Source organism: Schistocerca piceifrons, chromosome X (assembly GCF_021461385.2).
Source record: "Schistocerca piceifrons isolate TAMUIC-IGC-003096 chromosome X, iqSchPice1.1, whole genome shotgun sequence".
Classification (NCBI taxonomy): domain Eukaryota; kingdom Metazoa; phylum Arthropoda; class Insecta; order Orthoptera; family Acrididae; genus Schistocerca; species Schistocerca piceifrons.
In genome coordinates, this window is record NC_060149.1 from 421116117 (window position 1) to 421141071 (window position 24955).

Sequence of the window (24955 nt, forward strand, 5' to 3'; positions counted from 1 at the left end):
ATACCTCCTTCTTCAATGATTCCTATGATCGCCAGTATGGGGCACATCCCTCCTCTCTGTTACCTCCTGGAGTCTGCTTTCAGCACTTGCTCCGTCAACTTAACTTCACACTACCTGCAACTTTCCTGGTGTGTGTACCCTTCACCACCTTGGCTTCGTGAAGTGGCCCATGTTAACCTCGGCCTTCATTCGCTTCGTAAGGACACTACTCCAGCCTTGCTCAGTCGCCTTCAATTTCACGACCTTTACATGGATCTTCGTGATAGTACCTTGGTGTACACTGGTGGCTCTCAGACTGATCGTGGTGTCGGGTGTGCCTTCGTCATTGGCACCCACATCCTTTGATATTGGCTTCCAGCACACTGTTCCCTATTTACAGCTAAGCTCTTTGCCCTGCATCGGACCACAGAGTACATCTGGCGACACAGACTTTTCAATTGTGTTCTCTGCTCAGACACTCAGCGCCCTTCAAAGGCTATGTGCGCTGTACCCTGCCCATCCCTTAGTGGATTGGGTCCAGGAAAACTGTCACTTGCTCACTCTTGGTGGAGCCGCTCTGATGTTTACATGGATTCCTGGTCATCTCGGTGTGCCAGGAAATGAGGCTGCTGACACTGCTGCCAAGGCTGCAGTCCTCATACCTCAGCCCATTAGTTCCTATATTCCTTCCAATGATCTCTGTGTTGCCACCTGTCAGGAGTTGGTGTCCCTTTGGCATCGCCATTGGTCCTCCCTTGATGTGAATAAGCTCTGGATTATTAAGCCTCTCCCAGTGGCTTGAACGACCTCCTCTCCGCCCTCCCACCAGGAGGAAGTCATTTTAACTCATTTGCCTAATGGGCACTGCCTTTTTAGCCATTGTCTTTTTGTAAGTGGTGGTCCCCCACCGCTTTGTATGCATCGCACCCAAATTTTAAATGTCCGCCACATCCTGACGGAATGCCCATTTTTTTAACCATTAATTGTTCCTGCTTGGGTTTACCGGCTGTTTTAGCAAATGACGCACGGGCTGTCGACCGCGTTTCACTTTATAGCCATCAAAGCAGTATGGCGAAGGTCATTTACTTTTTAGTTTTGGACTTCTGTTTCTGTATTATGTCTTTTGTAACCCTTTTTCCACATCCCTGTTTTTAACTGTCTTCTCTTGTATCAGTTGGGATTTACGTATAGTCATTTTTTAAGTCCTCTCTGTCTTCGTGTTCTGTTGTTTTGACTTGGGTGCATATGACTCCAGTTGTTTTTTCACCCTAAAACAAAACACAACACAACATCACCTCTGCTTTTTCCACTTCATCAAAGTGAAGTTCATGGAGGTATCTTTTAAGTTTTGTAAACAAATGAAAATTGGCTGGGACCAACTGGAACTTCATGGAGGAGGATGGATGACATTGAAGCCAAGGCATCAGATTGTTGCAGATATTGCAGCACTTGTGTGTTGCCCGACGTTGTTATGCTGATGGAGAGGGTGCTCCATGTGTGGATGAACTCTTTGAATTCATGCTTTCAGTTTTGTAAGGGTCTCACGGTACCTTCCAGAGTTTATGGTGGTGCTTTTAGGTATTAATTCCAAATGCACCACACCTTGAACATCCCAGAACTCTGTGAGTGTTGTTTTGCATGCTGATGGCATGGTCTTGAACTCATTTGGCAACAATGATCCTTTGTGGTAGAACTCGGTTTGCGGCAGGGTGGGGTTGGTCGTCTTCGTTCTTTCTGTCATTATCGAAAGTCCACCTACCTCAATATTCCTTCCTTCCGATGTCCCTTCACTCTGTAGTAGCAGATACGTGCTGGACAGTGTAAAGCAGCATTGATGAAACCACTACCTAATACCTACCACACAGAGCTGAAAGTCAGTTCCTGAAAGTTCATAGGCCTGTTTAAAAAAATCGGGTGTTCGGAGGATGCAGTCTACTTGCAGAAAGCAGTTAAAAATTACATTGAACCTGATTTTTATTCATATGGAAACACATGAAATGGCTATCATGTCTGTATTTAATATGGTAAACTTTATCCTTCAAAATTCACTGTCTCTACAACAACTTTTCACTGAAAAAGCAACCAGAATTTTTGCAAGTATGACCCGACTAATTTTCATGATCTAACAGTCACAGACCCACCACTCTTCACGAGTTCGGTCATTTCAGTATTTTCCTTCAAAAGAAGTGGTCGCCAAAGTATTTTGTACAGAGCACAAAATATGCCATGCAGAACTATTATTATGAGCAGAAAGTTCACACGCTCATAACTCTCAAAGTATTTAATTTTGAAACGCCAAACATTTCACTAAAATGTTCATAACACCAGTCTCTTCAGTCACGATACGTTCTAAATGAAATTAACTCACTAGTTCTTCATCTTACGTATTATTTTTACAGAGCTATCTAACATGGGGTTATCCGTAGGCCGGTTAGCAAGTGACTATCTCGAACTATATCTACTCACTGCCCACTTCACTATATTGGTGCGGGAACAGCATAATTCTGATTGGCTGTTGATCTAAATGAACAATCAGAATGTTTCTTCCAGATCATTCTCATGGCAAAACTTGCCTTATCCAATCACTAATCTGGTAGTAATTAATGTTGTTAAAACTTCAATTTCTAGTATATTGTTTAATCAAAATAAGCAAAGTTCAAAATATTCTCCAAATTGATAAATAAACTTATTCCTCCTCTAACTTTCATTCTGGCTGCTTTTGTACAAAAGCAAGCTCACACCGACATACGTCATCTGAATTGAAGTTGCACCATAACTTTCCCACTGTGCGTTTGTATAAGGTCTTACATAAAATGGCATATTAAGTTTTAATGTATGTCCCACATACATTCTCTCTGTCATCTCATGCACTCACACAGCAAAATTATAAGCAAATATTAATTTTGAGCGATTTTTGTATTATGTAATGGAAAGTAACTAAAGTTTTAAAAAGAAAATTCTAATTAATTGATTTTATGCACTGATAACTTTGTAACGGCTTCAAATGATAATGAAAGTCAATTTGTTAATTGACATAAACATTGGTTTTAAGACTTTTAAGTAATTTTCATTATCCCTGGAACTATAATAAATATAATCTGAGATTTTGACAGCATCATTCCATTAATAACAAAAGGCTGTGTGCCAAATTTGAACAAAATCGAGTAGTAACTAATATGGATTATTTAGATTCATAGAGGGTATGAATTTTCATACCGACTGAATGTTACTCTACTCAGTTCCCATGGCCGGCAGCGTCAGCTGTGCTGTGAGCAAAAAAAAAAGGGGGGGGGGGGGTAGCCATCCTGCATCCACCGTACCAAATGGCTGCATGACTTACTCCAACGATGGATAATGTTGTTCCTCATCTTTAACTTTTCTGCATGTGGCGTGAGGGGAATCCTGAATGATAGTGAACAATCCAGTGCAATTCCGAGATACCTACGATGAGGATTGTTCTTAACTGTTTTGTTACAGAAGATGACTTTTAGCATGTATTTTGCTAAGCGGTTGTTGAGGTGGAAAGTGTTGCTTCAGTTTTTGTAGGGTTGGGGCACGATATACAATTTCTGTAATAATTGCCAAGTACTCTCACATCTTGTGTGAGCATATTTTCTGCATCCTCTAGATGCTTTCTTTGTAATGAAGTGGCAGTATCATGTACATAAAACAAGTTCATGTAACAGTTTCTGGTGTGCCATTTATATACAGGTTGAATGACAGCGTGGCCAGAACAGACCCATGTGGTAGACTGTTCTTAATTCTATATGACTTATTGTTTTCCCATGAAGGCAGACTCAAAAATACTACTTTTTAAACATGCTAGATAATGGTATTGTTAGTCTTAAACAAGGTACAGTTTGCTTTAACTTTACCAATAGTCCATCCAGTTCAATATTCATTATATAGCAATAGGCACTTGGAATGGTGAATTCCATTTTTAGCCCTTTGTTGTTTCTGATGTAAGTAAATGATCAAATGCTTCCAATTTTAGTAGATGTAGGTATTCTTCTTTTTGCTGGAGATACAACTAAAGGAATAAAAAATATTTGAAAACATCAACAGATGGTGCAAACAAATAAATTACCATTAAATTTTACTAAATCTACGTACATACTGTTCAGTGCTTCTCATAAAATTCCTCAAATTGTATCAGTAATCTGTATAACAATGAAATATAAGAGGGAGATGGTGCCTAGTTTTTGGTCTTACAGAGAGATCTCTCTTAATTATGAACTGAGGTGCCACTATGGAAAGACACTGGACTTGTATTCCAGATAAAGATTTTTCATGATTTCCCTAAATCCCTTAAGCAAATGCTGGGATGGTTCCGTGAAAAGGACATGGCCAGTTTTTCTTCCCATCCCTTCCTGATCAGAGTATGTGCTCCGCCAGTAACAACCTCATCATTGCTGGGACATTAAACCCCAATCATCTGTCCTTCCTCCACAACCGTAATTGGGAAACCTCACCATACAATTAATCAACAATCTTAGTTCACCTTACAGTGCAAGATGCTATAATGATTTCAAAAATGAAAAAAATTGGTTTCAGCATATTAATACACTACTGGCCATTAAAATTGCTTCACCAAGAAGAAATGCAGATGATAAATGAGTATTTATTGGACAAATATATTATACTAGAACTGACATGTGATTACATTTTCACTCAATTTGGGTGCATGGATCCTGAGAAATCAGTACCCAGAACAACCACCTCTGGCCATAATAACGGCCTTGATATGCATGGGCATTGAGTCAAACAGAGCTTGGATGGTGTGTACAGGTACAGCTGCCCATGCAGCTTCAACACGATACCCCAGTTCATCAAGAGTAGTGACTGGCGTATTGTGACGAGCCAGTTGCTCGGCCATTGACCAGACATTTTCAGTTGGTGAGAGATCTGGAGAATGTGCTGGCCAGGGCAGCAGTCGAACATTTTCTGTATTCAGAAAGGCCTGTACAGGACCTGCAACATGCGGTCGTGTATTATCCTGTTGAAATGCAGGTTTTCGCAGGCATCGAATGAAGGGTAGAGCCACGGGTCGTAACACATATGAAAGGTAACGTCCACTGTTCAAAGTGCCATCAATGCAAGCAAGAGGTGACCAAGACATGTAACCAATAGCACCCCACACCATCACGCTGGGTAATACGCCAGTATGGCGATGACGAATACACACCTCCAATGTGCGTTCGCCGCGATATCGCCAAACACGGATGCGACCATCATGATGCTGTAAACAGAACCTGGATTCATCCAAATAACTGATGTTTTGCCATTCGTGCACCCAAGTTCGTCGTTGAGTACACCATTGCAGGCGCTCCTGTCTATGATGCAGCGTCAAGGGTAATCACAGCCGTGGTCGCTGAGCTGATAGTCCATGCTACTGCAAACATCGTCGAACTGTTCGTGCAGATGGTTGTTGTCTTGCAAACGTCCCCATCTGTTGACTCAGGGATCGAGACACGGGTGCATGATCCATTACAGCCATGTGGATAAGATGCCTGTCATCTTGACTGCTAGTGATACGAGGCCGTTGGGATCCATCACAGCATTCCGTATTACCCTCCTGAACCCACCGATTCCATATTCTGCTAACAGTCAGTGGATCTCGACCAACGCAAACAGCAATGTCGTGATACGATAAATCGCAATCGCGATAGGCTACAATCCGACCTTCATCAAAGTCGGAAACGTGATGGTACGCATTTCTCCTCCTTACACGAGGCATCACAACAACGTTTCACCAGGCAGCACCAGTCAACTGCTATTTGTGTATGAGAAATCGGTTGGAAACTTTCCTCCTGTCAGCTCTTTGTAGGTGTCGCCACCGGCGCCAACCTTGTGTAAATGCTCTGAAAAGCTAATCATTTGCATATCACAGCATCTTCTTCCTGTCGGTTAAATTTCGCGTCTGTAGCACGTTATCTTCGTGGTGTAGCAATTTTAATGGCCAGTAGTGTATTCACTAATGAATTATGGACTCCGTTTTTGAGGAAGCCTCACTTGCTGGGACATTATTTTGAGAACTGAAAAGTATTTAATAAGGATTATATCATGTGTTAATTCTAGAATGTTCTTTAGAGATCACTTCCAAGTACTTGGTATTTTGGCAACTGTCTCTCTGCCTGTATGTTCATAATATCCTTTGTCATTATTAAAAGCATCAGCATAATACTATTACCACAAACGTCTGCAAAGACTAAAATTAAATGTTAGTTCAGAAAGGAGCCATGTTCGTAGGTATAATTTATTCAACAGCCTGACAGACCATATTAAATGTCTTGGAGTGAATGTGGAGTTAAATATCGAATCAGAGAACTTTCTCTTGGGCACCTCTTCCTATTTCAATGACTAGTATCTTCACAGAAACTCTCAAACATAAAATGTATTGAGTTATGATTAATATTATCACTGTGACATATTATTATGTTTCATAAAGTTGACAGCTAAATTATTTAATTGCATTGCACATAAATAAAATATGTGTTAAAATCTCGTTGGGATTCACAGAATACAATTCATGTAACCTAACAGAGTAAAAAAATTCACTCACACACTCTTGAAATTTTGCTAATGTTTTGTTACTTATGGAAACCTTTTTTAATTTGTCCATGCAATGTGTGAAGTAACTAATACTTGTTTGTCAATACGATCTCTTAAGGGTGCAATCATATTAACAATATTAAAATTGGTGACTTTAGTTTCCTGTTGACTTTCCATCTTGTACTAATGTTCATCTTTAATATTAGTGAGTTTTGTTTGCTGATGACTGAAGTAAAAGAAATTTGACAGTGAAACCAAGTGCTGTCACATAGCCCACTACTCTGGAAAAATACAAAGAGACTGTCATTATTAACATATACCACCAACAGAATCTGTGTATATGTTACCACATGCAGCACATACTAACAGACTGAGTTTTTTTTTGCTATAAAACATATAGAACAACGTTTTTAGATGTGATTATGTTCTTTATTGACTTCGCTCCTTAGTTTTGCACGTAGTCCAATTTTTCTCATGTGAAAATAATTTTATTCATATAAACATCAGTAACAGCAAATAATTTCCTCTCTGCATCCCCCGCCACCTCCATAGTATCATAGAAAGTAGATTTCACATATGTGATACTAATGCATGTTGATTGTATTTTGTTTCTTCCAGCAAAACAATCTCTGTCACTAGAGCAAGATGACTATGCTCCAGCAGAAGCTGGACCAGATCCCTCTGCTCCTGTTACACGGAGAGGGGTGTTCACTTCATTTCTTACTGGGAAGCCAATGGACATCCCAGAACAGGATGTGGTGTGTATTAAACAATTCTGTCTACATTTTGCTCTGCTACTGAGTAATCATCAAATGGAGCTGTAAAATTGTGAGAAAAGTATTTATGGCAATTTAAACTTTTTTTTTATTATTTAAGATCACTGTAAAATATGTCCTATGCAACATAAACACTTCTATTCAGGATCAGGCAAATGACTGATTTCATAAGTGTAGTTCATCAGCTTGTAATTCGTAATTAATTTTTGTGTTTGATCTTAATAAAAGCAAACAGAGGAACAGAAGAGTATTAAAAACAGCTTGCCTCATGCAAGCATGCCTACACCGATTAACTTTCATATCTGTACAATGTCTCTCTCTCTCCCTCCCTCCCTCCCTCCCTCCCTCCCTCCCTCCCTGCCCCCACCCCCTCAATCCCTCTCTGTTTCAGGTCAGAATCACCACAACCTTTAGTAACTTACCACACACAAGAAAACGTGAGTCCCTCAGTGGTTTATATTGATTGTAACTCTTTTCACAGTAGCAATTAATGATACTATCCTGTACATGTCAGCTAAAGACCAGTTGTATTACAATACCATCAATTTCATGTACAATACCTACCAGGAAGTGAACCACACCATTCTCTTATTTCTACAGCATACTACTTTTGCCCAGTCTGAACTAGGGATGATCAGTGTAATATGCCACCCACTCTAAGTTTCTTGGACTGTGTACAGCATAGTGAATTAAACCCACAGCTGTACCATTCTGATCAAGTCCACTTGACAGCCTCATTACAGAAACCTGTATGCCTTTGCTGTGGATCAGATGCCAACAGCTCTCATAAAATATGTGATAACAATCCATAATGTATCTGAACACCCGAATTACCTGATCCTGTTTAATAAAAACCAACTGGGATATGACTGGAGAGATTAAATAGAACGCTACAGTACCCTCCGTTGGACTATATCCATATAACTCCTTCATGAGGTTCCCCATGGTGTATAACCACCCGTTCGGAGAAGCAAACAAAAATGCAGACTTCTCCATTATCCAGTGTTTATTATTGTAGTTCTATATGTGTGTGCTAACCAGAGAGCCATTCAAACAGTTGGGTTCAAAATTAATGAAAGCGTAGGTTATGCTCTCCTGCACATAAAGATTCACACACAACACTCGTTACAACATGCAAGTAGCGTATTCATGGCTGAGTTGATATCCATCACCAAAACCTTATAATACAAAAGTACACAAAAAAAACATCTTGGTGTTCAGTAGTTCAATGAAGAATCAGCAAGTGGGAGACAAATATTATTCCAGTTCACTAGTCTCAACTATTCTTGATCTACATTCTGACATTCACCACACTGGATTCAAAGTTACACAGAAATACCAAGAAACAGAATTTGGTAATCAATTAGCCATGGAGGCCACCACGAAGGAAATGCTAGAAATCAGAATATTGAGTAATGATCTATGATTAGGATAGTGACATAATTTTGAAAGAGTCGAGTAGAAAATGACAAGCCAGTGTGACCCCCATTATATTATGACTAATCAAAGGCACGTGGTTGGTTTGCGTATGTATCTGCTACACTAAGCACTCCTGTGCTTCATCCTATGAGAGGAGGTATCGTGATGTTGTTGTATTGCCCTCTTTCTTTTTCATTGGTCTTCTGAGTGGTTTGATGTGGCCCACCACTAATTCCTCTTCTGTGTCAACCTTTTCATCTCAGAGTAGCACTTACAACCTATGTCCTTAATTATTTGCTGGATGTGTGGTATCATTAATGCCTGCATCATGGTGCTGGCCACCACACAACTGCAGGGCTTATGTCAGATGGCCCAGGGCCGGCAATTTTTGGTTCAAGCGCAGTGCTGCTGAGTTGGACAGCGCATGTATGGTTCATACACATAGCTTTCTTCACAATAACGTAGCAATGCCCGGCCAGCTGCCCACATCTAATAGATGCTACATGACAGTACTGTGCCAATCGTTCTATGCCATGGCGCAGTAAACTCGTTGAGGGTGGGTATATTCCTCCGTTGCCCAGGCTTTATAAGCTCATGCAGGCCCTCACTCGAGCAGTCTCGTCTTGGACTTTGCTACCATTGGTACCACGACACCACACCATTCGGATCACCATCATCAGCATTCAGACCGCGCTCTTGAACTGGGATTCTGCTTCACAGCACTCCAACTTCAATGTCATCCGCAGACTCTGCTGATAGCTGTCCTAGTGGCTGCTCTAGATCATTCAATGGTGTATAGTATTATTCTGGTTTTGCTTTTCCCTTTTTGTGGGACAAACTTGTTGTCTATTCATGCCTGCTGTTATTTGTTGTTCCCCAATCATGGACACATCAGTATGAACCACAACCCAATCTCTGTCCTCCTCTACAGTTTTTACCCTCTACAGCTCTCTCTAGTTCCATGGAAGTTATTTCCTGATGTCTTAACAGATGTCCTATCATTCTGCCCCTGCTTCTTGTCAGTGTTTCCACATATTCCTTTCCTTGCCAATTCTGTGGAGAACCACCTCATTCCTTACCTTATCAGTTCATCTAATTTTCAAAAGTCTTCTGTAGCACCACATCTCAGATGCTTCTGTTCTCTTCTGTTCCAGTTTTCCCACAGTCCATGTCTCACTGCAACAAAATGCTGTGATCCAAATGTACATTCTCAGAAATTTCTTCCTCAAGTTAAGACTTAAGTTTGATACTAGTAAACTTCACTTGGCCAGAAATGCTCTTTTTGGCAGTGCTTCGTATGCCCCTGTGCTCTGTCCGTCATGGGTTATTTTGCTGTCTAGGTAGCGGAATTCCTTAACTTCATCTACTTTGTGACCACCTATTATGATGTTGAGTTTCTTGCTGTTCTCATTTCTGCTACTTCTCGTTACTTTTGTCTTTCTTCGATTTACTCTTGACCTATATTCTGTACTCGTTAAGAGACTGTTCATTCTATTTAACAGATCCCATAATTTTTCTTCACTTTCACTGAGGACAGCAATATCAGCAGCAAATCTTAACGTTGATATCCTTTCACCTTGAATTTTAATCCTTATCTTGAATCTTTGTTTTATTTCTGTCATTACCTCTTTGATGTACAGATAGAACAGCAGGGGAGAAAGAGTACACCTTTTTAATCTGTACTTTGTTCTTTATCTTCCACTCTTATTGTTCCCTCTTGGTTCTTGTACACATTTATATTACCCATCTTTCCTGTAGCTTACCTCAGTTTTTCTCAGGATTTCGAACATCTTGCATCTGAACACTTTTTGCCGGTCAACAAATCCTATGAACATATCTTGATTTTTCTTCGTCTTGCTTCCATTATCAACCGCTGCAATGTCAGGACTGTGAATCTGGTGCCTTTACCTTTGTCCACCTAGTTGTGACTTATATTATTCTTAAGTACCATTTTAAAACAAAGCTAAAGTGGAAACTATAGTTAAATGACTCACTATTGTTCATTCTAGCAGATGACAAGAAGCCATCGATCAAGTTATATCATTTGTAAGAGAGAGTAATTTATTACAATGAAGTGGAACATTCTTATAAATGTATCTTGTCAATGGTATGAGCATAGAGGGAGCACCTGTCACTGCACTGTGGACCCGAAAGACCTTCAACTGTGATCAGTCCTCATGCTGACATGATTTATCGATATTTTTAGACCCTTTTACGCAGTCCCCCAGCTGTAGATCTTATGAACTTTAAATCTTAAACTTTTTGACCATGAGAAAAGCTAATTTTTAGATAACATGATGTACTTGAATTTGATAATGGCCTTTTTGGCCTTAAGTGGGTGTCAACAACCCATTGGCCAGTTATCCATAGATACTTAAAATACTACAGAGAGATACTGCGTCCCTGTAGCATTTGTGGTGCAGTGGTTAGACACTGGACTCGCATTCGGGAGGAGGACGGTTCAATCCTGCGTCCAGCCATCCTGATTTATGTTTTCCGTGATTTCCCTAAATCACTCCAGGCAAATGCCGGTATGGTTCCTTTGAAAGGGCATGGCCGACTTCCTTCCCCGTCCTCCCCTAATCCGATGAGACCGATGACCTCGATGTCTGGTCTTCTTCCCCAAAGAACCCAACCCAACCCTGTAGCATTTTGTACTGCAGAACATCCAATGCTTAACTGTCCTGTGTATTTAAGTCTCAGACTCTCTTATTAATGCAATTATAAAGAAACCTGAACTATAGACATATCTTATGAAAGTAAATTACATATGTATTATGTCCAGAACTCCATAAATATGATTCACAGTGACTGTACTATGAGGCTTGAGGAGCACTGATATTGAAAGTGAAATGTATGGCAATGAAACTGGTATAGTATATGTTAATGACTATATGTTAATGAGTCATGTTGTTTAAATGAGTGGAAATGCAAAGCCAAAACTTGACACCTCGTGGGAGAAGGAAAACCTATTTATCATGTTTTAGCAAAAAGGTGAAAGTGTTGGATGCTTCATTATTATGTGATAGTAATAAACCTTTTTCAAAAATCATTGTTTCAGCTTGGAAGGTGTCGATTTGTGTCAGAATTTGAAAAACTGAACAGAATTGGAGAAGGAACGTATGGCATTGTTTGTAAGTAAAGTTCGTTTTATTACAAAGTAAGCATGCCAAACATGTGTTGTCTGTATGAACTACTGATCTGTGATTAGTAGTTGATAAAACTAAGTTACCAAGTACTTGTAGTAGTAGCAGTAGTAGTAGCAGTAGTAGTAGTAGTAGTAGTAGTAATTATCAGAACTTTTAATTGCATTGTGTATATTAAAGGGCATTACTTTATAAGCCCTTTGCATCACTTTTGAATGTTAGAATCTTATGTGAAAGAAGTTATCTTTCTAAGAACACTTTTTCTTTCCAGGTGTCAGATTGGTTTTTTTTTTTTTTTTTTTTTTTTTATGTAAATAGAAATGCCTATAATGCTGAGTTAGAAAAGAAATGAGCTTTTTTGTTGTGAGTAAAATGCAATTTTTGAATGATATTCACAAAACCAAGTAAAAGTATTTTTTGCTCTCTTCATTACTTCCAACTTCATAGGAAGCATAACCGATCTCCACCAGTAAAAATGAGATTTCATTGAATTGTTGGAAATATGAAGGAATCTGTGACTGAAAGGAGCACTGTGTAGGGGATGGAGAAATGGAACAACAAATATTATTCTATTAGGGTAGAACTCATGTGGTGTATATTGAGACTGACATTCTTTGATCAAAAGGGTTCTGAAAATTTCGTTTTTCATATTCGTAGTATGAACTGAGCAGCTGATCTGGATGTACACAGTTCTAATAAAGACTCTTAAGAGCCAGGCAATGAAAACTGTAAAGTGTGTCGTAGAGACAAGATAGAGTTCTCTGTAATATTGGACATGAAAGGCCCTTGCTCAAAGTGACTGATTAAAGATGTTTTGAACACTATATTTATTTATGTAGGTGCCATATTGTGTTGCTAGTTTTACTTAATCTTAAGCCTGGAAATATATTTTATCATTTGTTGTCCATATAACTTTTATAATGTTACCTGGAAATGCTTTAAAGACCTGAAGTAATATAAAGTTAAATTTGTTTGACGTTATGTATCTTGCTGCAAGACTTGAGATTAGTGTTTCTTTAGTGGCCTTTATTATCCATTCCTAGTTTGATACTTAAGTTATATTTTCCACATTTAGTCATGTTAGTGTAATTTTATGCATTACTGTTCCTGACACTGACATTTCTGAAACAGTCTGCAAAGTTTTGTTTCTTTGCATTTTTGATACAGCCTGCACACATCACAAAAATTACTCTCATTGTAATGGTCATGGCACAGTCAACAGCCACAGAAAATAGTGACCAATGGATCTCAGATGTGAATCAAATGTTCTTCAGTATACAGAGAAACAGCATGGAAAAGATGAAGATTTAAAAATGTGGCCAAGATGGCAGTAGGAATGGTAAGTTATTTAAGAATGTTGGGAGCAAGGGAGTTACACAAGATGCAAGAAAGGAACTAAATATAAAAATGTCAAGGAAATTAGTAATGCAAATGCATATAACTAAATGGATAAACAAACTAAATTTATAAAGAAGTAGGTTCGAAGTTAGATGAATAAGTTGAAAGTGGTGGGCATTAAATGATAAGAAACACAAAAGAAAAACAAAGGAAGAAAAATTAGAACAGCAGGACAAGCCACAAAGATGGAAACTTGGAGGAAAAAGTACAGGAAATTGACAATAGAAAGAGATTAGCTCAAGTTAAGGTCACATGGGTGTAAAGTACATGGTAGGTGTCAGAGTGAGTGCACGGATGAAGACAGCCCTGGGAGTTGAGATCCGAAGGTTCAGTATCAGGACTGACTTGTTTCTTAGACACAATATGCACTAATTTAGTGGCTGACTCTTTTAAAGACATGGTGAAGTAGTTCAAAGTAATAAGCTTTGCTGTTGCATGAGAGTAGAAACTGAAGCCATTTAAACAGCCCCAAAAGAAATAGAAAAGTGGGTCATTTCAAAGCATTTGAAAAAGATGCTTTTGTTTGCTTATTGTGCAAATTGACTTTTTTTCATTGAAACCAAAAATAAATATATAAAAAATATCACCATAAATAAATGAAGAAAGTCAATATCTGAAAGCTTCAGTCATTTATTGAGATTTTAAAATTTTATTTTTTGTGAAGATCCATACTGTCATTGTTTTTTGGGAATTAAAACCTGGGGTCCAAGCAGATTGTTTTCTTTTTATGATCCATGCAATTGACAAGTTTCAAATGACACCCCTCCCCCTGATTTCATGCCCCAAGCTATTGCAGTCCATTCTTCCTTCCCTGGTTACATTTCCTCCACCCTGCCCCCACCCTCGCCTCACCCATACACCTTCTCTGCTCCCCCCTCCTTCCCCCCTCTTGGTGTTCTGTTTTATGTTGACATGGCTGTCCACCAGGTTCCCTGTATTGCTTGCAATTTTGTTCCTCTTGCCTGTGCTCCTTAATCCTTTTTGGCATTTACGTCCTCACTTGAGATTTGACCTCCATCTCTAAATTTTCTGTTTTTAGTGTGAGCCATTTGGGGAAAACCTCCCACCCTAGCGTCTACGGTGTGGATACCTCTCTCCCCTTCCTTCCTCTCTTCATTCCCCACCATAGACCCGTCCACCCTGTTAGGTCACCAGCTTGTGTAGCCAGGCCGTGTGGTGTGGCTGTTATGTACCCATCTGGCTGAGCCCCCTGACAACACAGGGATCACACTACTGATACCTGGTCTGTTCCCTCCCCATGTATGCCAAGGAGTGGTTGCTTGTCTTTCTGGAGCATTGGAACTCCCAGCAATGGCTGCCATGCCAGGCGGCCCTTGCTGTGGCTGGATGGTGCCCATGGGGAGAGCCCCTGATTGGAGTGGGTGGTATCAGGGCGGATGCTTGGCACATGAAGCATATAAAGCTGCAAAAATATGGCCATTCTCAAATGGCCATCTCTTTGAATGGTGAAGGATCATTGAGTGCTGCTTCGTATGACCCGACAGCCTCCCCTTTCATGCCTACACCATGGAAGGAGGGACAGGCTCACCGTCCTGAGATAAAACACTTCCCCCTACTCGATCTGTACTAGGATGGATTCACTGTCACTAAGCCATTGTTTTTTGTGGAGAATATCGAGAACAAGTTCGCAAACACAACCGCACCGATACCGTGCCTTCATTCTGACCCTCCCAGAGAAGGCCAAGGTTATGTGCTACAGATGTGATGTGAAGCTGTATGCCCCATTACGCATGAGGTTTTTGCATTTTGGGCATGTCTTCCCGCTGTATGGCAGACTCTCTGTGTGGTGACTGTAGACACCCAATCCATGAGCAAAGCCCGTGTTCCACCACCTTTGTATGTCAATTGTCATGACCACCATTCCCCTCGCTCATCAGATTGCTTAGCTTTCAAGAGAGAAAAGCAGATCCAAGAGTACAAGTCCCTGGATTGCCTGTCTTAGGCTTGGGATCGCCAAAAATATGAGAGACTTAATCTGGTTCCACTTTCTGCAACTTTTGCCTCTGTTACATCCTTTCCCCTCTTATCTGTTCCTTAACCCAGCCCTGTCCCCCCTCTTTCCTCTCCCTCACCTGTCGTTCCCCTCCACGAGCCGCTCCCCCTCCCCGATCGAAGAAGTGTCTCCCTTCTCCGGCACTTGGCAGTGATGGGCTCCTCCCCTCCGCCCCCCTCCGGGACCCCTCTGCCCGGCATCTCTCACGCCACTAGCCAACTACCACAACTCGCCCGTGAGACACACCACCTGTGCGCCCCAAGGTCGCCCACTCTCTCTCAGTTCTGGATCTTGCAGAATCCAGTGGAACTGCATCAGATACTATTGTCACCTGCCAGAAATATGTCGTCTTATTTCCTCCTGTTCTGCATTCTGTCTTGCTCTTCAAGAAACTCACTTCCGTGACAACCACTCTCCGATGCTTCATGATTATTGGGTGTTCTGTCTGAACCATGCCGGCCCCCAGATAGCATCTGGAGGGGTCTGCACTTCGGTTCGCTCCGGTGTCATTAGTGACTGGATCCCTCTTTGTACCAATCTGGAAGCAATAGTGTTTAGAATGCAAACAATTCCAGCAAACACCGTTTGCAATGTCTATCTCCTTCCAGGTAGGCCAGTTCCCTATGTTGAACTGGCTACCTTAATAGAGCAACTCCTGCCCTCGTTTCTCCTCCTCGGGGACTTCAGTGCACACCACCCTCTGTAGGGGAGTGCCATTTCAGTCAGTAGGGGTCTTCTAATTGACCAACTTATTACAGACTTTAATTTGTGTCTCCTCAATGACGGTTCCCCTACACACTTCAGTGCCGCTCATGGCACCTTTACTCCTATCGATCTCACTATCTCCTCATTGGTCACGCCATGATGATCTTTGTGACAGTGACCACTTTCTGGTGATTCTAACGTTCCCCTGCCTCCGCCTGGCAGACATGTCCCCATGTTGGGCATTCTGCTGGACCAGTTGGCCTATATATATGTCTGCTGTGCACTTTTGACACCTCTCTTTCAAATTGCACTGATACTGGCACTGCTGTCCCCCTTGTCATCGACTGGTACCGTGGTGGACCAAGGACATAGCAGTCGCTGTCCAGGACTGCCGATGGGTGCTGCAGCAATTTAAATGACACTCTTCACAGACCAGCCTCTTTGCTTTTAAGTGCCTCCATGCTAAGGCTCGGTGCCTTATTAAGCAGAGTAAAAAGGAGTGCTGGGAATGCTATGTTTCGTCACTGGGGACGTATGCCTCTTCCTCCCAGGTTTGGTCCAAGCTCCATAGCCTTCTGGGCTGCCAGCGACAGTCAGCTGTCCAGGGTCTTATTCTGTTAGGTGCTCTGTTTACTAATGCATTGGTCCTTGCAGAACACCTCGTGACACACTTTGCGGTGGCATCAGCATCCTCTTCCTATACTGCTACCTTTCTCCATCAGAAACGCTGAGTTAAACAGACCCCCCTCTGTTTCAACCCCCACTATGCTGAACTCTTTAATGAACCCTTCACTGAATGGGAATTCTTGCAGGCTCTTACCTCTTCAAATGACACAGCCCAGGCCCGGATTCCATCCACAACCAAATGATCCAACCTTTTGACATTACCCAGAGGCAACATCTACTGAAGGTCTTCAACCACATTCGGGAGGACGACGGTTCAATCCTGCATCCAGCGTCCTGATTTAGGTTTTCCATGATTTCCCTAAATTGCTCCAGGCAAATGCCGGGTTGGTTCCTTTGAAAGGGCACGACCGACTTCCTTCCCCGTCCCTCCCTAATCCGATGAGACCGATGACCTTGCTCTCTGGTCTCCTCCCCCCCCTCCCCCCCCAAAAAATCCAATCTTCAACCACATTGGCTCACAGGTGCTTTCCTGTCACAATGGTGAGACAGTATAGTTATTCCCGTCCTTAAACCCAGGAAGAACCCAACATCTCTCGACAGCTACCACACAATTAGCCTGATGAATGTACTTCGTAAACTGTTTGAGAGGATGGTTAGCTTCTGATTATGTTGGGTACTCGAATCTTGGGGCCTTTTGTCCCCATATCAGTGTGGCTTCCGGGAAGGACAATCTCCAACTGACCGTTTACTCAGATTGGAAACAACAATCTGACAGGCTTTTACTAATAGCTGGCACTTTGTCATGGTCTTCTTTGACCTGCAAAAGGCATACAACATGGCTTGGCACCATCAAATTTAATTACCCTCCATGACTGGGGCTTTTGCGGCCCCCTTCCAATTTTGTCTGCAAGTTTTTATCCCACTGGCTCTTCCGGTTTTGAGTTGGCACTTCACTCAGCACCTTTCGGATTCAGGAGAATGGTATCCCACAGGGGACTGTGTTAAGTGTCACACTCTTCCTCATAGCCATCAATGGGATTGTAACCTCTGTTGGGCCTGTGGTTACCCCAGTTTTGTATGTTGACAATTTTTGCATCTGGTGTAGCTCCCATTCGGTAGCATCTGCTGAGCGCCGAATCCCAGGCGCCATCCGATGGGTCTCTGCATTGGCCGTCTCCCATGCTTCTGGTTTTCTTCCTGTAACGTTATTTAGGCAACTGGCTCATAGATGTTGTAACAGAGTCCCATTTCTTGGGACTTATTTTTGATAAGATGCTGACATGGATGCCCCATATTCGCCACCTGAAGACTGCATGCATATGGAAACTTACTGCTCTCCACCTCGTGGCCCACACATCTTGGGATGCAGACTGTGCTGCTCTTCTCCATCTTTATCATGTCCTGGCCTTGTACAGACGAGATTATGTTAGTCAGGTTTATGGCTCAGCAGCTACTTCCACTCTGAAAATACTTGACTCTGTTCACCATTGTGGGGTGCATCTAGCTATTGGTGCCTTTCACACTCGTCCCGTTGACAGTCTTCTCACAGAAGTGGAGATGTTCCTTCTACAAATATGATGGAGCCAACTTCTGGTTTCTTACGCAATCGCTATTCGTCGTTTTCCTGACCATCCCGTGTGCCCTGTTCTCTTTGCAAAACGAGGAATGTCTCTCTCCTGGTAACCACCCACGGGTCGGATTGACAATTGGAATGTGTCTCACTTCCCTCTGTTGGGATCTCCATTTTCTCCACTCGCTGGAATGCACCCATTGTATTCCCCCACCCCCCACCCCCCACCCCCAGGATGGTGCCTAGACCAGAGCTTCTAGCTATTAACAAGGCCCTCCATTTTGTTTGCTCATGCCACCCTCCACAGTGTTTTAAAATGTACCAACTCAATGAGCAGCCTGCAGGTTATTGATTAATGCTACTCTTTGTCACCCTTTGGTCTCCACTATCTGTGGCCTTCTCTCTGCCCTTGACCATGCTGTCTGTTCAGTTGTCTTTCTGGGTCCCAAGTCACATGGGCATCACAGGGAATGAACTGACTGACCATTTGGCTAGAGAAGCAGATACTTACCCCCTTCCCTTTTATGATTCCAGATGCAGACATGGGGATCTACGTCAGATCTCTCTTTGCCCAAAAGCAGAATCACATCTGGTGCACTACTGCTCTCAGTAACAAACTCCGCACAATCAAGGAGTCTACTGCAGTTTGGCACTCTTCCTTCCGCACCTCTTGGAAAGAGTCCACTATCTTACGCCATCTACGCATTGGTCACACCAGGCTCACTCATTGTTTCCTCTTGCGTAACGAACCACTCCCAAAATGTGGTTGTAGAACCAGACTGACGGTATGCCATATATTGGTGGAATGTCCCCTTCTTTTGGCCCTTTGTACTAAGTATAGTCTTCCAGATTCCTCAAATTTAGTATTAGCTGATGATTCACAGATGGTTGAACGGATCCTCAGTTTCCTCTCTGAAGGTGGTTTTTATTTTCAAATATAAGGTTTTGCTTTACTCCTGGAGCAGGGACAGGGTAGTTATGGTTGGGGCCTCTCTTCATGTTTTTTCAGTCTGGGACCCATGACACTCCTTGCAAAGACAGCTCTTCTGTCTTTCTGTTTCCCCAATTTTTAGATTTGGGCTACACTTTTATAACCTTCTACTGTGTGTGCTTCAACTTCCTTGTTTTATAGTTTGACTCATCTGATTGGATCCATCCACTTTTAGTGGACCCTCTCTCTTTTTGGGATAACTTCAGAATTGTCAGACTAATGACCTCACCGTTTGGTCCGATAACCCCATCAATTAATTCATAAGTCAGTTTCAAGCATTTATCTTAAGCTTCCATCTTCTTTCCACAATGTAATACATCGCTGTACTTGGTATGTCCATTAGCCGACACAAACAGAAAACTCCACGAAGCACAGGGTCACACGGATGTAAAGTACATAGTAGGCGTCACAGAGAGTGTACAAATGAAGACAGCTGAGGGGGCTGAGAGAAAACTCCAGAAAGCTTCCTGTTTGTGTCAGCTAATAAACTTTATCATGTAGACTGTTGTATTGATTTTGTTCCACATATACACAGAAATAAGGTGTATACCTGTCCACATGTGCCAGTGATGTATTACAATGTGAAATGAAACTGGAGGCAAATGACCCATGTTTAAAACTGGTGGGTTGTGTGGATGATAAAAAGAACACAGCCTATTTGGACCAGATTTTCATTCACAAAATTTATTGAGATCTTAAGAACTAATCTTGAAACAGTAAAAGCTACTTTTTTTTGTTTATTCTTGGTGCCCAGTTTTGTTTAAAGTAATTAAGTGACTGGTGTGCAGTTAAGGTACTACTTCATTAATGTTGTCAACACTCTCACCTCATGGACATTTTCTTCTAAAGATGGCTTAATTGAAATACATGACCAAGACAAATAAAAAGTGACTTGTAGTGTTTCACAATTGGTTTTTAATTATTAGTTACTGAGGTTATAAGGATGTCTAACATTACTGAAATTTTCATTTTTACTGTTTTGTCACATTGTATGACTTCATAAACCACTTTTTATCCAATGGTCATTTTTTATCCCCTGCTTGTTAACTATCTCTTCCAGACTTCTCTTAATTTAATGTGCAAGTTTATGCTTTTTAAGTGGTTTCCCAATTAAATGTCCATCCTTGTCTGCTCAGGGCCATTTTAAGGTCCAAATAACACAAGTGGGTGGTTGGAATGCCGAACTGAGAGGGGTGCCAGAGGCACTCAAGTGCCATATTTGTAGACATTTGTATGCATTCTTCATTGGAGGTACCACAGCCACAAATTTATTAAATGAATGTAATAGTTTATTTTTCCATTTAGGCAGTATTTATTTGAACTTATTCTTCATTCCACAACTAGTTAACTTTGTAAACACAAACAAATGGAAGTACATAATGTGAATATGCTGATATTTTTATACATATGACACCTTTATCAAGCTAAATCAAGGCTTAAAAAGTCTAAACTAGTTTTGGAACAAAAAAGAAGTTCAAATAAATTGAGTGTAAGCAGAAAAACACTTCATTCATGTTTACAGGGTGTTCTCGAACTGGCTATGTGCCTGCCATAGGTTAGAACTGGCAGTATCAACTGGTTGTTGATAATCCGTTTCATAAAAATTTACAAAGTACTTCTGAATATACCATGAGTAGTATTTCTTCTCCTGTCTTTGTTTCCCTGTGCTTGTTGTTTTCAGCTGCCATATGTAAATGAATTCTTAAAGATTTAATAACACTGTATTCATATACTGATTATGCGTCAATATGGTCTCTGTTTTGTTTTCAGACTTACTCTTATTCTTGTGCAGTTCAAGCTAACAGAAATATTTCATCCCAAAATCAAAAAAGCGACAAATCGGTCGTATTTACGTGTGTTCCTTTTTCTGTTTAGTCCATTAACTTTTAAAAATCTCTCTCTGAGGTGCTGAAAATTGTGGGTTAGATTGATGAAGTCACCTTCCATATATACTTTTAAAATTATGAAATTTCTATACTCTTCATGCATTTGAATTGAAACTGAAGCTTTACTTTAAGTATTTCGTAATGAATTGGTCTTGTTTCATCCATTAGTTTTCTCTGCAATTGATACATCCTTTATGTCTCCAATTCTTGATATTTGTTACTTTCTTTTTCATTTCACTGCATATACACAAGTTTCCTTTAGATCATCAACGAGCTGAATCTTTTTGCCCTCTTGACTTTCTCTTCTCAGCTATGTATTCTTCAGGAACGGTTTTTGTGACACCATTTCCCATAGCATATACCTGCTTCAATTTTTCCTGTTTTTATTACTGCCAGTAAGTGGCTGTCTTCTCCAGTATTTATTAACAGTTAATTTCTCACATCAACCCATTTTGTCTTTTACGTTTTTAATCACAACAAAATGTCAGAAACATCCAGCCCTTTTCAATCATCAGTCCTCTGGGATCAAGTTTCTGCACAGGATCACAGAACACTAAATGAGAAATGTTTTATTTGTTGTTTCCTCAGGCTAATGCAGAACTTCGATATGAAGATTTAATTCCTTGTGTTTGAACTCCCACTACAGATCTAAAAGCTTTCTAAAAACTTATCAATCTCTAAGTGATTAGTCATGCACATTGCTTCTTACAACCATGTTTATTATTTGCAGCTGATCCATCAAACTATATCTACCCCCTGAAACAGTTTCTTCTCCTTATTAAAAAATATTTTTTTTTCTTTTTATCCCAGTAGTGACAACTTTTCTTTGTTCCCATTATTGTAGTTTAATATACTATGGCATCGTTCTAAGTATTGGGTATAATCTGATAAGGACATTTTGTCAATGATCCTCAGGTTTCATATTTGCTACATATAGCTTGCCTTTTTTCATTTGCATTATTCGGAGATATTTCTCTATGTGTCAAATAGCTGACTGCAATTATTGTAGCAATATTTCAGAAACAAAAATATTTTAACTATTTTAGCAACAACAAATATATAAAAATAATGTACTTTGTAAAAGAGATTTATCATTGCAATCTGTAATCAGAGTTGATTTCAGTGGGTTAAATAGGAAGTACTTTTGATCAGTAAACTTTTTTTAATGACTAAGAATCAATTCCCCCTCTAGCTGTCCAGACCAGTGTGCAGAGATTTACATAGATTCTGTCCATGTCAACTAGTGTTGATGCACATTGTGGAAAATAATCATCCCGAGGTATGTCTATGATCTGTGCCACCAGTGATTCGTAAGGTTCACTGTGGAGGATCTGTATAACTGTGAAACGCCCTGTAGTTGCTTCTTGTGATGTAGTGGGGAAGATAGAGTGGGAATCACCTTCTCACTCTTCAGTTTGCAGACCTACCAAGGTGGGAAGTGCGTGACCAGTCTGGCAATCTAACTTCCCTCGCCACATGGGATTAGCCGCGCGGTCTAAGGCGCTGCAGTCATGGACTGTGTAGCTGGTCCCGGCGGAGGTTCGAGTCCTCCCTCGGGCATGGGTGTGTGTGTTTGTCCTTAGGATAATTTAGGTTAAATAGTGTGTAAGCTTAGGGACTGATGACCTTAGCAATTAAGTCCCATAAGATTTCACACACATTTCAACATTTAACTTCCCTTGTGCTTCTACCCTCATATACATCAGCTGCACACACACCACTGCCTACAACCTGTTACACCTATAGAACACAATTTATCCCTTAATATGGCTCTGCTGCATGTAGCTGTTGTATACACATTTGATATTTCTTCATAACCCAATTAATTTAAGAATAAACATTAATTTTATACCATTAAAACACGGTTTTCAATAATTTGCTGTTTTTTCATACTCTGCAATGCAGAAACTATCGGTTTTAGAGAAAAAAGGAATAGAACATTTTTAGGGAATTTAATGTAGTGTAATTTTGTACAGGGAAAAATTTTCACTAGACACGGAGATTTTCGAGTTATTCTAGAAAAACATAAAAAGTCATATTTAAACAGCCACAATACACCTCCCTAACTCTCACACCATACCTGTCAGGATTTTTAGTATGTTATTTGTAGCACTCCTTCCTACCACTGTAAAAAAATTTGTAACTACATGAATTTTTTCCCCTATTCAACCATTTTTGGTCCTTGTTGATTCGGCTACTGCACATATTTGAGAAATTGTGTCATCACAGGAGACTGAAATGCTTGAAATGCAGTTGATCTGACTTCTTTCAATTACCTTTTCCAACAAAGGCAGACTAAACAGACACAGTAAACATTTTACAATCTGGGTTGCTGTGCACATGTGAACCATGAACACCCTTTCAAGTACTATGTGATCTGACAGATTTATAGAGAAATGACCATTGGAGGAACTCAGTTCTGGATCACATTGTGTAGTAACATACCCATTTTACTTCCCTGTTTTGCTAAATTATTCTTAGCAGACATGTTGACTAAGTTAAAGGCAAACATAATCAGTTGCCAGGAAAGTACTGTTTTCTAATGGGGAATGGATGTGTACATTCTGGTAGGGTGAACATAATCCAATAGGTTTGTTTATGCATTAAAGTTGATGATTATTGTGATTTGTGAAGGTTCAAAAATGGTTCAAATGGCTCTGAGCACTATGGGACTTAACATCTATGGTCATCAGTCCCCTAGAACTTAGAGCTACTTAAACCTAACTAACCTAAGGACATCACACAACACCCAGTCATCACGAGGCAGAGAAAATCCCTGACCCCGCCGGATTTGTGAAGGCTTTCTTGGAGAAGTTATAGTAAATATTCATTGTTGGGAAAAGTTAAATTAACAAATAACTTCCATATTGTATTTGTGTCTAGCTACCACCAGATAAATTCTGCAAATATTCTGCCAATTGCTGTTCCTTGCCTAGTTCTCTAATTCCTGTATGTGTAATGACTTATGTTCAATGGTAAATGATGTATCAATGTTCTTTATTGACAATGTTTAGAATTGTGAAATACTTTCTGCTGCAGATCGTGCAAGAGATACAAAATCAGATAAAGTGGTTGCACTGAAGAAAGTTCGAATGGAACATGAAAAGGATGGTTTGCCTGTTAGCGGCCTTCGTGAAATTTCAGTGTTGCTGAGTTGTCGCCATGAGAATATAGTTCACCTGAAAGAAGTTGTTGTTGGAAGGAGCCTGGAAAGGTGTGTTCTGGTTAACCACTTTCTTAATTGGTATTTATATGCCAATACAAAAGAATAAGGGAAGAATAAATAAGCTGCGTTGATCATGATACTTTTAAAACACAGTACTGCCTGAAGTTAGTCATTGTGATAAAGTGAACTGCAACTTGGATTGGTCACTGCAGTTGGTCTGTTTTGTACCTAAACCTGCCTTTCGTTAAGTGAGACGTGGTGCGTTCTTCACTCGGTTACTGATATAGATTTGCAAGAATTGAACTCTATATCAGAAGTGATCTCAAATTAATTTTTGCTTAATAACTTGCCCTAGACAACTAATAACTGTAATCATGTCTCTCTCTCATGTGCACATTGTGTTCCGTAGATTCCATCATGAAGGAGAACCATTGGAAATATGGAAAGAGCCAAGGTATACATCTGTAGTGTGTTGTTACAAACTATTTTGAGATCTGTAGAAAGGATACTAATAAAGTTTTGCTTTACATCCATGATTGTCTTGCTTTCTTGTAGCATTTTCCTCTGCTCATTGCAGGTCTTCAGAATTTGAAACCAATTACCAGAGGGTTACCTTGTTGTTTTAGCAGTGGAGCATGGTCATTCCACCATGTATGTGGAAGCTCATTATTTGTAGAAAACTCCGAGGCTTTAAAGCAAGTCTTCACTTTTGGAAGCACAGCAAAG

At 40.5% G+C, this 24955-nt stretch overlaps 1 protein-coding gene across 1 annotated transcript in view; it reads left to right on the forward strand.

Moving 5' to 3' along the window:
- LOC124721579 (cyclin-dependent kinase 10) overlaps positions 1–24955 on the forward strand; it is a 110731-nt gene that overhangs the window by 68308 nt on the left and 17468 nt on the right. Inside the window, exons 3-5 of the mRNA XM_047246623.1 lie at positions 7150–7289; positions 11788–11860; positions 24103–24277. Coding sequence (XP_047102579.1) covers positions 7150–7289; positions 11788–11860; positions 24103–24277 — 388 coding nt within the window. The remainder of the gene's footprint in view (positions 1–7149; positions 7290–11787; positions 11861–24102; positions 24278–24955) is intronic.